Source organism: Helianthus annuus, chromosome 6 (assembly GCF_002127325.2).
Source record: "Helianthus annuus cultivar XRQ/B chromosome 6, HanXRQr2.0-SUNRISE, whole genome shotgun sequence".
Taxonomy (NCBI): Eukaryota; Viridiplantae; Streptophyta; class Magnoliopsida; order Asterales; family Asteraceae; genus Helianthus; species Helianthus annuus.
The window spans coordinates 81,638,389-81,651,184 of NC_035438.2; the positions used below are offsets into that span (position 1 = coordinate 81,638,389).

At 36.0% G+C, this 12,796-nt stretch overlaps 2 protein-coding genes across 5 annotated transcripts; one reads left to right on the forward strand and one right to left on the reverse strand.

The window, feature by feature from the left end:
* The first annotated feature begins 741 nt into the window (after positions 1-741).
* LOC110865661 (biotin--protein ligase 1, chloroplastic) lies at positions 742-12,207 on the forward strand. 4 transcript variants are annotated; one of them, XR_004860868.1, is made up of 11 exons: positions 759-1,085; positions 2,708-2,919; positions 5,669-5,939; positions 6,016-6,077; positions 6,198-6,346; positions 6,437-6,557; positions 6,677-6,829; positions 6,907-6,952; positions 7,234-7,371; positions 7,986-8,121; positions 11,984-12,207. XR_004860868.1 is itself a non-coding variant. In XM_022114984.2 (10 exons), the coding sequence occupies exons 2-10, from the start codon at positions 2,805-2,807 to the stop codon at positions 8,026-8,028; spliced, it is 1,098 nt and encodes a 365-aa protein (XP_021970676.1). In that variant the 5' UTR covers positions 759-1,085; positions 2,690-2,804; the 3' UTR covers positions 8,029-8,266. The 4 variants fall into 4 exon arrangements, 3 of the variants coding, with proteins under 3 accessions (XP_021970678.1, XP_021970676.1, XP_021970677.1); XM_022114984.2 differs by lacking the exon at positions 11,984-12,207 and having other exon boundaries at positions 2,690-2,919; positions 7,986-8,266; XM_022114985.2 differs by lacking the exon at positions 11,984-12,207 and having other exon boundaries at positions 7,986-8,266.
* Positions 8,701-10,490, reverse strand: LOC110865660. The gene is made up of 3 exons (XM_022114981.2): positions 9,958-10,490; positions 9,294-9,636; positions 8,701-9,171 (listed from the first exon to the last, which is right to left on the reverse strand). The coding sequence occupies exons 1-3, from the start codon at positions 10,404-10,406 to the stop codon at positions 8,944-8,946; spliced, it is 1,020 nt and encodes a 339-aa protein (XP_021970673.2). The 5' UTR covers positions 10,407-10,490; the 3' UTR covers positions 8,701-8,943.
* Positions 12,208-12,796: the final 589 nt, after the last annotated feature.

Genomic DNA, 12,796 nt, shown 5'->3' on the forward strand with positions numbered 1-12,796 from the left:
ATCAACTATCGCGATAATTTTCTGTTGAAGTGCAAGAACGAGTACGAAGATAAGTTAAATATAAGTCAAGAACAAAGAAGAACACTTGAAGAAAAAGCAAGAACTCGGAAGTATTACTTGATTTGCAGTTGGATCTTGTTTGTTGTCTATGTATTTGTATTCGGTTAATGAACATGTTGTTGTAGACTATGTTTTGTAGCTATAATGTACTGAATTTGGTTTGTAATGAATGGAAATGTTTTGACTTTTGTCGATATAGTGATATTATCAAGAGTCTGTATCAATAACTTCTATATCCCCTTGGTAGTTGTTACCATATGACACATGAAAAAAACGCTTCTCTAGACAATCTGGGATTATGTTTCATTTTAGGGTTTCTTCATACGTATAACAATGTCGTTAAACGTTGATTGGAACACGCCGCTTAAATCTCAGTTATGTCTCATTGCATTATGACAATACTGACAAGGGTGTTGGTCTTTTCTCCCACTGTGCAAACTTGAAAAATCTCACCATAACACATTGTAGACTGGTGGGCTTGAATGATTTTAATATATTTTATCTTGGACTATCTAGTCTAACACTCGAAAATGGATATGATCGTGTCAAGATCTTTATCTATCATGTCATCGACCAACTGCTCGAAATCCCTTTCGTTTCTCGGGTTCGCATTCGAAGATCCTTGCATTAGACACATCACACCAAAAAATAAACTTCAAAAATTTGTATATGATGCGTGTTGAATTAGAAAAGTGTGCGGATAGATGAATTTCCCATTGAACCCTCACTTCTGCTGCCTAACTGCCTTCAATCCTCCAAAAACCTATCTGCCGCCTTCGTCTATCCTCATCCCCAGCTTCAATTACTCCGCCATCTACCATACCAGCTTCAATTAATCACCCCCAATTAACCCCTTACATATGCCCCCTTATTTCTACCAGTTGCCGATATACCCACTCCCAATCTCTGCCGATATGCCACACTGAAGACGGCGTACAACTGGTTTGACGCCGGAGACAGAATCAACGCTCACTCTACTCTCCATTCTTCCGTAAAACCCTAAAGATCATCATCATCCGCAAAAGGTAATAATGCTCGTTGCTGCTGTTGATGTTTTTTATAACAATTTCAATCCTTGTTGCTGCTGTTGCTGTTTCTAGTTCGTTACTTCAACCTTTTGCTGCCTGATTGTTACTTTCATATGCTTTTTTTGGTGTTTATGATCTGATCATATATCTTATCGTTGTATTATATACCTAATTGTATATCTACTGTTATACGAGTAGGTAATCTATACTTTAATATGCTGTAGACTTGTGGTATATCTTCTGTTGAAAGTTTGAATTTCATATTTTCATAGGTGAAATGCTTTTTTTTTTTTTTTTTTTTATATATTTGCATATGCACTTTATAAGATGTAACCTAGGGGAACTGGGAAGTTGTTTGGAGTTCTTGGGTCAAGTTTGAAATATATCTGTTTTTGTATGGTGTTAATCGGATAGAAAAGTCACCTTAGGTTAGTATTGTGATGAGAGATTATCTATGCAAACAAAGTGTAGGATGTAGCAGGGGCGCAGCTTTCAAGGGGCCGGGGGAATTTTTCACTCAGTAGTGTTATGTATGTACGTGTCGTATAGAATTTCTTAGGTATATACGTTTCGACCCCCCAAATATTAGGTCCGGTGACTTCTGACCCCCCGGTGGAAATTTTCAAGCTTCGTCACCGGGTTGTAGTCGTTCAAAACTTTATGACATATCAAGGACACTAATAAGTTTTGATTTAAGTAGGATGTGTGATTCCTATAGTTGCTATAACCTAGAAACAAATAGCTGCTGCATGCTGATTATATTGTACCGGTTGGTGAATTTAGAAACGTACATTATGAGACTGTATAGGCTTTCTACGAACTTATATGCCTTGTTGGTGAGTATATGGTGGATTGGTGTCTAGAGAGAAAAAATTATATAAGCTAAACCCATAGTTATTAAAGGCATTAGGCGCACTCAAGGCACTCAGGCCTCGCTTGGGGCCTAGGCGCAAAGCGCAAAAAAAGCGAGGGCCTGAGAAAAAAATAGCGCATAATGAAAAAATTTAAAAAATATATTATGTATTAGAAAAAAAAATACTATTATTCAAATAAAATAAACAAAGTCTATTATGTAACACTTTATATCATCTAATTAGTACCAAAATATTAGTTTATTAGTGTTATAAATTAGTTTTCCTTGATTAAAAGTAGAAATTTGGCTAGAATCTTGTCGGAATTTAGCCGGAAACTCTCCGGAATCTAGGCGTCTTGGCGGAATGTGTGCCTGAACCATCACCTAGAGAGTTAAAGCGCAATTTCCTCAACTTAAAGCGCAACTGCCTCGCCTCGCCTGAAAAATGGGCCTAGTCGCAAGAGGCGATGGCTTTTAACAACTATGGCTAAACCAAACACTTTTTAAAGGGATGTCCTTTTTGGTCATTTTACATAAATAAGCTAAGCCAAACACTTTTTAAAAAACTACTTATTAACTTATTGGCATATAAGCTAACCCAAACACTTTTTTTGAAATTCCTTTTCGAAAAGTCATAAGTTAATAAGTCCTTTTAACAAAAGTCCTTTTGAACTAAAATAAGCTAACCCAAACACACCCTAAATTGGATTACATAAAAAGTCATACTCCAGAACCATTCCGTTAACAGATCAAGTCTACATATCAGTTCCTCCGCCGGTGACTCATCAACACTCCGGTCAATAACGACGAACAACACCGTCGTTTCAAAAGTGAAGAATTAGGCCTCTACAATTCATCAACCAATGCTATTTAATCCTTTACGAACGTCATTTCTGTCTCTGCAACGTACCTCCTCCTTCATTCCAACTCCTCAGAAGACGATCTTTAATCTCGCCTTCTCAGTCGCTACTGCAACAGGTATGCTGATACTTGTTTTTTTTTCTTTTGAAGTTTTAAATGAAAGTTTACATAAACGGAAACTGATTTAGGTTATGTTATGCGTCTACTTTGTAATCGGTGATTGAATTGCTCATATAATTCAATTCATAACTGTTAGATGTAGATTTATATAGTTTAATTCATCACTGTTAGATGTAGATTTCATTTTATTGGTTCAGGTACTTCAATTCACTACTGTTAGATGTAGGTTTTGTTTGTCATATACATCAATTCACACGACTGTTATATGTAGATTTTATCGGTCATATACTTCAGTTCACCACCACAGTTAGATGTAGATTCTATTGATTTAATAGTTGTCAACAGCGAATAGCAATAAGGTACATATATGCTACATAGCGAATAGCGATAAATAGCGGGCGGTTATTTTATAAATAGCGATACACTAGAATTTTTTTTTTTTTAAAAAATCATATGTATATTATAGACCTGGCAAACGAGTTGGGTCGGGTCGGGTCGGGTCATGGGTCAAAATGGGTTCGGGTCGAAACGGGTTCGGGTCAAAACGGGTCAATTAAAAAAAGGGTTGTTTTGGTTCGGGTCGAAACGGGTTCGGGTCAAAACGGGTTCGGGTTGGAACGGGTTCGGGTCAGAACGGGTTTCGGGTCGGGTCGGGTCGGGTTGGTTAAAAATGTTTTTTTTTAAAGTGACTGTACATCAAGGGGAAATTTTGTCGGGTTTCGACACGAACCGTATCGTTTCAGATTTTCGATTTGAACAGGTGATTGACGGTTAACGTTGTGATAATTTTGAACAGATTCGATAGGTGTTTGATGAGATTTGTTTTGATTTGATGCACAAGTGATAACAACTATAACAGTTAACAGAAAACAAAATCAGTTGAAGTGATCATATTGTTCAGTGATTTGTCAAATAGTTACCACAAAAGTTCTGTTCGAATTCTGTTAAAAGATTTGAGTTTCGGATTGATTCAGACGAATTTTTGATTGATTTCAAACTGATCCTGTTGATTTAGTTCTGATTACAGTTTGTTTCGGATCATTTCGAAGTTATACAAATTGTTTTTGTGATTGATTTTCGGTCAAGTTTCGATTGCAGTTTAAAGTGTTGATTGAAAATTTTGGATTAACCCGATCAATTTCAGTTGATTTCTGATAGAATCAGTGTTTTTTAGTTTGATTGTTCAAGATCTGAGATATTCCCAATCATTTTCATAATTGAAATTTGATCATTGTAGAACTGATCTGTATAGGAACCCGAATCAGTCGAAATTTATGTTGATTATAGAGATTTCAGAATTGTTATCGATAAAATTTGTTGATTTAGTTCGTAGAAGTTGATTGTGAATCAGCTTTGTTGAATTGAAATAGAAATCTGAGTTGCAGAATTTGAAGTTAAACGTGCAGGTCGTGTAGTGTTTTGTTGCTGAAGGTAGAAATCGAACAACAGCTGGGCTGGGATGTGAAACTTAGTGTTAATTAATAAAACGATACGGTTCGCGTCGAAATGGTACTGGTCGAAACGGTTTGCGTCGAAACGGTTCGGGTCGAAACGGTACGCGTCGAAACGGTACGCGTCGAAACGGTTCGCGTCGAAACGGTATGGGTCGAAACGGTTCGCGTCGAAACGGTACGCGTCGAAACGGTACGCGTCGAAACGGTACGCGTCGAAACGGTACGGGTCGAAACGGTTCGCGTCGAAACGGTTCGTGTTGAAACGGTTCGTGTTGAAACGGTTCGCGTAAACCGTATGCGTCGAAACGGTTCGGGTCGAAACGGTACGCGTCGAAACGGTTCGGGTCGAAACGGTACGCGTCGAAACGGTACGCGTCGAAACGGCACGCGTCGAAACGGTTCGCGTCGAAACGGTACGGGTCGAAACGGTTCGCGTCGAAACGGTTCGTGTTGAAACGGTTCGCGTAAACGGTACGCGTTGAAACGGTACGGGTCGAAACGGTTCGCGTCGAAATGGTTCGCTTTGACCCGAAACCTGCCCCGTTTCTTTAAGACACTAACCCACATTAACCCATTTCTTTAATGTTGTCGACCCGCTTTGACCCGAAAATAACAAGATAGAATTTTAAGTGACCCATTGTGACCCATTTAGGTAAAATATCTTACCCAAACCAACCCATATAATTTTAAAAGCAACCCAAACTGACCCATTTGGAAGGCTTTGGGTCAAGATTGCCCCCTCTAGTATATTATATCAAAATACTTTGGTATATATGCTATTTTACTTGTATATTTAGCAAAAACCTAAAATCCAGCTATATTCAATTGCTGTCTGTATTTAAAAAAATTGTCGCTATTATCGCTACAACCCTAATAGCGAGCCTAGACCTATACGCTACGTAGTGCGCTATAGCAATCGCTACGCTCGCTATTGACAACAATGAATTGATTATATGCTTCAGTTCACCAGCACTGGTAGATATAGATTTTATTGATTATAACCTTCATTTCACCACTGTTAGATGTAGATTTTATTGGTCATATACTTCAATTCACCACTCTAAGATGTGGATTTTATTGGTCATATGCTTCAATTCACCACTGTTAGATGTAGATTTTATCTGTCATATACTTCAATTCACCACTGTTAGATGTAGATTTTATCGGTCGGTCATATACTTCAATTCACGACGGTTAGATATGGATTCTATTGGTAATATACTTCATTTCACTATTGTTAGATATAGATATTATGTTTATGATATATGCTAAACGTGATGTGATTGTTATAGCAAGAATGGATTCCCAATCACCTTGTGTGCTAGTACTAAGTGGAAAATCAGCAAGCGAGAGGGAACTGATAAAGTCTATGAAGGAAAATGCATCACTTAAACTTGCAGACGACGCAAAACTATTGACATTTTTGCAATCTGAGAAGGGATGGCAATCCGAGAAAGATGAGTTTAATTTCGACACATACATGGCTTCCCTTACGACTACATGCTTCGGAAGAGTTCTTCTTTGGTCTCCGAGATTACCTTCGACTCAGGATGTTGTCTCTCTGTAAGCACTAGCAGCTTTTAAGATTCATATTGTTTGTATCATGGTTTAATCACTAAATGTATTAGGGTTTATGCAGCAACTTTTGTGAGATTCCAATAGGCAGTGTGTGCATAGCAGATGTTCAATTCAAAGGAAGAGGTATATGATCTATGAACCATTTATGCGTTGTTAATATTAAGTAGTATTAGAATATGTTTCGGCCATGCGTAGATTGCTATATGAAATATATAGACTTATAGCACGGGTTCAATATTACAGGACGTTCTCAAAACATATGGGAATCTCCAAAGGGTGGTCTTCTCTTTTCATTTACAATACAAATGGAAGATGGTCGTGTGGTGCCCCATGTGCAGTACGTTGTGTGTCTTGCTGTGACAGAAGCAATAAAGGATCTCGCTCTTAAAAATGTTAGCTTGTTGTCTCCCTGTTTCTTGTATAATATTGATTTGGATTTATTATTAAATTATTAATCTTTGTTTTTGTATTATCAATTTCAGGGTATCCCACCTCTGGATGTTAGAATAAAGTGGCCAAATGATCTTTATTTGAATGGCCTCAAAGTGGGAGGAATTTTGTGTACATCAACATATAAAGCTAAGAAGTTTAACGTTAGTGCTGGTATACTTCTCACTCGAACTAATGGATCTGTAGCTTTTAATATGTATTAGAATTTTGAAATTACGCATTCGGGTTTTAATTACATTTTTTATCTGCATTATTTTTTTTTTCAATTGCAGGAGTAGGCTTGAATGTTGACAATGATAAGCCAACAACATCCTTGAATGCGGCCCTGCAGAAGTTGACTTGCGATTACCACCTACGCAGAGAAGACATTACTTCAGCTTTCTTTAATAAATTCGAGCATCTCTTCCATGTTTTAATTAACCAAGGTGAGAAGTAATTTGCAATTTTTTTTACTTTCTGCATAAAGTAGATAGTGTACTCATGGTTTCTCTTAAAAATGCAGGCTTCAAACCCCTTGAGGAGCTATATTACAAGACATGGCTTCATAGGTACTGTTGTACATATATAACCATAATAATTGTTTGTACCTCATCTGGTATTTACGTTATGCAATCTATTATTGGAAATGAGTAAGCATTTACATCCACATAATTTGGCTAAGTCCACTTTAAGATGCAGAAACACTAAGATTTAAGATTTACGTTCATGCTTTTTTAAACGTATCGTTGCTAGTTTACAAGTTTGAACCGCAACTTGACAAGTCATGAAACCTGACCACGTTATAGATTTATGATTTATCTGGTTTCATCATTGGTCTTGATCTGTGCAGTGGGCAGAGGATTACAGTCCAAGATCAAGATTTACGGGTAGAAAATGTAGTTACTGTTCAGGGGTTAACATCTTCTGGATATTTATTAGCCATTGCTGATAATGGTGAGATGTGCGAGCTTCATCCGGATGGCAATAGGTAATATATTTCATAAAATAATATATGCTACTCTCTCATCCTAGGAAACGGCACACATTTGACTTGTTTTTATTTAAATCGTGAGTTTTTGAGTGTCGAAATGTACTTTTTAACTTCACATAATTATAACCATTGTTCCATGTTGACCCTTCAATACAATGAAGACTACCAAAGATTAGGCATAGAGTTATTGGTTTTTTTATGTTAACGTGTTTATTAGCAAACAAAAATGATCAGAAATAATGGATGACATAAATTGAAACCTTTTGTAGGATAAATATGTAGGTTAACACATTAATTATCTATAATATTTTCCTTTTTTTAAATTTATGTATGAAAAAGTGTTACGGGTCAAGTCAACCCAGTGTTTCTTATTTCAATCCAACCCATTATATGACCCATCTTTACTTGTTACCCTGACCCGTCCATCGTGCCACAGGTACTCAAAAGCCTGAAGAGTTTTGGACTTTTGGTTCATTAGGATTGTTTTTTTTTAACATTACAATAACACCACTACTCCCTTATATGGAACTTGCTATCGAGTCATTTTTCTTGTTTTTTTTGCTGTTTATGTCGCCTCACTAGTACTGAAGATACTGATTTTGTTTGTACAGCTTTGACTTTTTCAAAGGACTGGTGAGGAGAAAACTTATGTGACTTGATCGATATCCTCGTCGCGGTAGCTGCAAATGCTTCTTCAGCGTGTAACACTTGTAAAAGGAAAGAGCAACTTTGGTGCATTAACGTTAGGTGCGTGTTGCATTTTTTTCAAAAATACTTTCTTATAATAACTAAGGCAACCTTCCATTTTTAATCACTCGTTTAACTTGATTTATATATTTTTTTTGTTTTTAATAGAGAAAATAAATATAAAAATACGATACTTGCCATGGTACTTATAGTCTACTTCTGGTTGACACCAAACCAAACCTGTGTGTATGTAGTCATCCGTGTCATCTCACTTGAAGCATTGATGTAGAAAATTTGAATTAGTTGGTTCTTCACATCATTTATACCTTGTTTAACTCTCTCCTATCACCCGCATTTCATACGACTTGGAAGGTTGAGATCTATTCTATTATGAATCGTATCTTCTACGTCAACCAGTTAATGTTGAAACTTTATACGAACCACTGGGTGTCAGCCCAGTGGCCACCGACACCCATCTTAAAACCTGCAAGGGGGAGGTCGTAAGTTCGATTCTTACCCTGAGCAGACTGGGGAATTCACCGCCAGGGCGCTTGGTCGGGTAGCAAACTGGGGAGGGGATCCCTCCCGCGGTCAGGGGTACCGTGCATTTACCCTTTTAAAAGACTAGGACGAAGAAGAAGTAGAAACAATATACTCACTGACATTTGTTATTACATGGTGAACCAACATCTAACAAAAAACAAATATAAATCCAAATTACATGAAAGACTTCAAGAAACAATCTATTACACTTGTGTTCATGCAAGTATCCTAGCTTGTTTGGTTTTAAGACATAAAAAGTAGATACCATAAGGTGAGGGTTGAACAAGTTGTACGCAAAAGCTGACCCACACCCGAAAAAAAAAAAACTTAGCATGGAAATCAAGAAGAAAGTAGATAGGAGAAGAGATTGTAAACTATGACAACTATGACTATGAAGATGATCTGATCGTATATCGAGATACCCTCATGTTTGTCAACTGCATCATTTAGATTTGAAGGTGAGCACTTTAGTTCAACAGAGTATGCTCCTTTGTCGTCGTCTTCTTTGATATCTGGCTCTATGTTTATCTCCCCAAATGCCGATCTGAACTCTCCATAGCTCCATTCCTTCACTCAAAACTTGTTAGTTGTAAGATTGTAAAACACCAAATCTCTATCGACCCCTACCACTAATCATAGCCAAAAACTTCTATATATGTATATATTTATATTGGTTGGTTACGAATTACCTCAATTTGTTCTCCAATGGTGAAGACAATGGAATTAGGGTTGGTGCGGAATGTGAATGGTCCTTCGTCAGATAAGAGACGAAATTCACCAAATTCAGTTGGGATATGAAGGCCGACAGCAAATGCGGCTGAATCCCGTTTAGACCCGTCCAAAGCACGCGGAGTTTGAGATGATCGTGGGGTGTGAGGTTGAAGAGACGAGTTACTATGCTTGAATATGGTCATTCTTGTTTCGTTTTCCTTTATTTTCTTTCGAGGTTGCTTACCTCCATTGCTTCCTATAATCTTGGTCACATCTTTAGCGATCACTTCGAGCTTATTCGCAAGGCTATCCATTTTTTGTCTGCAGATGAACATCAGAATGTCATATTGTTTGCAGATTACATTATGTTTGCAGGCAGGCTGCAGACCAAGGTATGTTTTGCAATACGAAGATGTTCGATTGGCGTATAAAGTTTCGACAAAACATGAAAGCATATATCGATGATCAAACAATACATATAAATAACAAATTAAATGTTTTTTTTTTTTTGTTATAAACTTATAATGTAGTATTTTCTCATTTTGTTATAAAATTATAACAAATTCACTTTTTCCTAGATTTATAAATCTATTGATGAAACAAAAACAAAAAACTTTCCTGCCGAGAACGAAAAGAACAAACCTGAACATCAGATACTGCTCATTACTCTTAACCTCCCGTCTCCTTTCAGCGGCGGCCATAGCGGATCGCGACCACGCCAGCTCCTCCCTATCACCATCTCGGCTCCACCTCTCCGCCAACAATCCAAAACAAAACTCGGCCTCGGTAAACGCCACCTGTAGCTCCTCGGGCGATATCCCATGTCCAACAATCCTAAACACCCCATACTTAACCGCGGAATCCAGCATATGCTGGATCGCCTTCTTGTCCTTGGATTTAATCAAACGGTAATCAACTTCTGCAATCTGCGGTCGGGTCATGTCGTCAGGCACATCGAATTCGGGGATGTTCTTCAACTTGTCAACGTGAATATTGTTGAATGAGGGATTGGAGATGCGCGGGTTGGGCATTGGAGATGGAGGTTGTGCAGGTGCCGATGTGAGGCGACTCCTAATTCGGGCAATGGCCATTTGATTTGGTGAATGTGAGATGGAAATGAGAAGATGGGAATTATAGTTATTGCTATTTGCATGGCGTGTTTTGTGGTACGTCGGGGTGCCTGGCACGTTTTCAGGCATTGGTGGCTTGTACGTTTCCATGCATTGGCTGCTTGTACTTTTGGAACTTAATATCATGTTGGATCTTGTACGAAAGAAAAATAGCATATTTAATAAACACCCAATGTTTTTTTTTTTCTAAATCACTTTAAAAAATCCTTAAGATGTTATGACTTTTATTTTTCTCTGTATTCAGCTAAGTAAGTTTTCGAATTCGTTTAATATAACTAATAATTCCTTATTTTATTTAGATTAAATATATGGTTACGGATGAGGTTAAAACGATAAGTCCTTTTTTTTTGTGATCCGTGAAAACTCGCCAAAACAAATGACAATCAATTTTTATGTACTAACATTTATTAGTAACATTAAATAAAAAATTTACTCTCTTCTTTTAAATTACAACCGGTGTCCTTTACGTTTGCATCAAATTACAACCAGTGTCCTTTAACTAAAGAAATTACAGGCTCTGTCTTTTATGTTATTAGTATTTAACACGTTATGTCCTTTAGGCCTAACCTAGTTAAGTTTTTTTGGTTAAGTCTTACTATGTGTCTCTCCCATGAGGGCAACATTGTCTTTTCATCTCAATTTTATATTAAAAAATGAAATAAATAAATAAATCTCTTTTGTCCTCTCCATTTTTCAGTCAATCGTTCCTTTTTTTCAGTTAATCCAAACAAAAATATAATGCATGGTTTGGAATTGGAATTATAATCAAAGTAAAATATTTAAATAATTAGTAGTCTTAATAGTTGTTTTTTTTTTTTTTGATGAAAATGGAGCACTATTTTGGAATTAAACTTTGTTTTCTTATCAAACCAATTTAAAGAACTAACCATTAGAATGGTCGGCTCATATTGTAAGACTTCACCAAGAAAATTAACTAGGTTAGAGTTAAAGGACATAACATGCTAAAAACTGGTAACATAAAGGATATAGCCTATAATTTCTTTAGTTAAAGGACACCGAATGTAATTTGATACAAATGTAAAGGATACCGGTTGTAATCTACTCATTTGTAAATGATAAATTAAAATTATATATGTGTAATTTTTTTTTTCATTTAAGAATACATGTTAATTTAAACGTATAATTTATTTTTATGTGGAATTAGCATTTTTATTTCATTCCAATCATCAGGGCAAATTACATAAGGATGGCAGCTAGGTTAGAGTTAAAGGACATAACAAGCTAAAAACTGGTAACATAAAGGACATAGCCTATAATTTCTTTAGTTAAAGGACACCGAATGTAATTTGATACAAAAGTAAAGCAGTAAAGGACACCGGTTGTAATCTACTCATTTGTAAATGATAAATGATAAACTAAAATTATATATGTGTAATTTTTTTTTTCATTTAAGAATACATGTTAATTTAAACGTATAATTTATTTTTATGTGGAATTTTAATAACAATGGTAAAATAAATTTATTTTTTTTTTATTTTGATAATAAATTAGCATTTTTATTTCAATTCAATCATCAGGGCAAATTACATAAGGATAGCAGGTAGACGAGCAACAAACTGCGCCGCCATCTGTTTGGTTACAAACTGCGTCACCATCCGTTTGTTACCTTCTTTATTGTAATTTAATTTAAAGGTGTTTATATTATGTTACAGACGATGTTTCTACATATATTTTTAGGTATAAGAGCCTTACAACCAAACGGATGAGGTTTAAATGAGAACTCATATATTTTGTTAGAAAAGCGAGAATTTGGTGAAAAACCAATCAAATAAAAATATTGCAAGTCTCTTAAGAGAATTCATTTGCTTGCTAGATACGACATCTAAAGCAGTATATACTGTTGATGAAGAGTGAGCGTCTAGAAAATACAACTTGAACCAATAGCAAAAACGACATATGATTGTTGGATACTTATGTGTGTGTTTGATGTATTTTTGAAACCCAACAACCAGCTGGCTTTATACGAAAAAATAACATATTTAATGAACAAGCACTATTTTTTAGTTTAGATTTGCTTGATGTAGAGTTTATCATTTTATAAAGTTGTGGCCTAGTGGTTTGTTTTAAGTTTATTCATAACACGTTGCTTTTGGAGTTTGACAAGTCAACATTGTCTGATTATCTTTCTAAGGTATGAATGAATATCTCAAGACCTTCGTATGAAGGATTTGGCCTTCAAGCATCTTTTAATCGTTTGAATATCTTATTTTCATATCAATTATCATGTTTGTCATAATTCGGTTTTGAACGTTAATGTTTTCAGATTTTTTTTAAATTTTTTTGGAACTATGCTTTTACATTATTTTTCTCTAAATGTAAAATCGATTTTT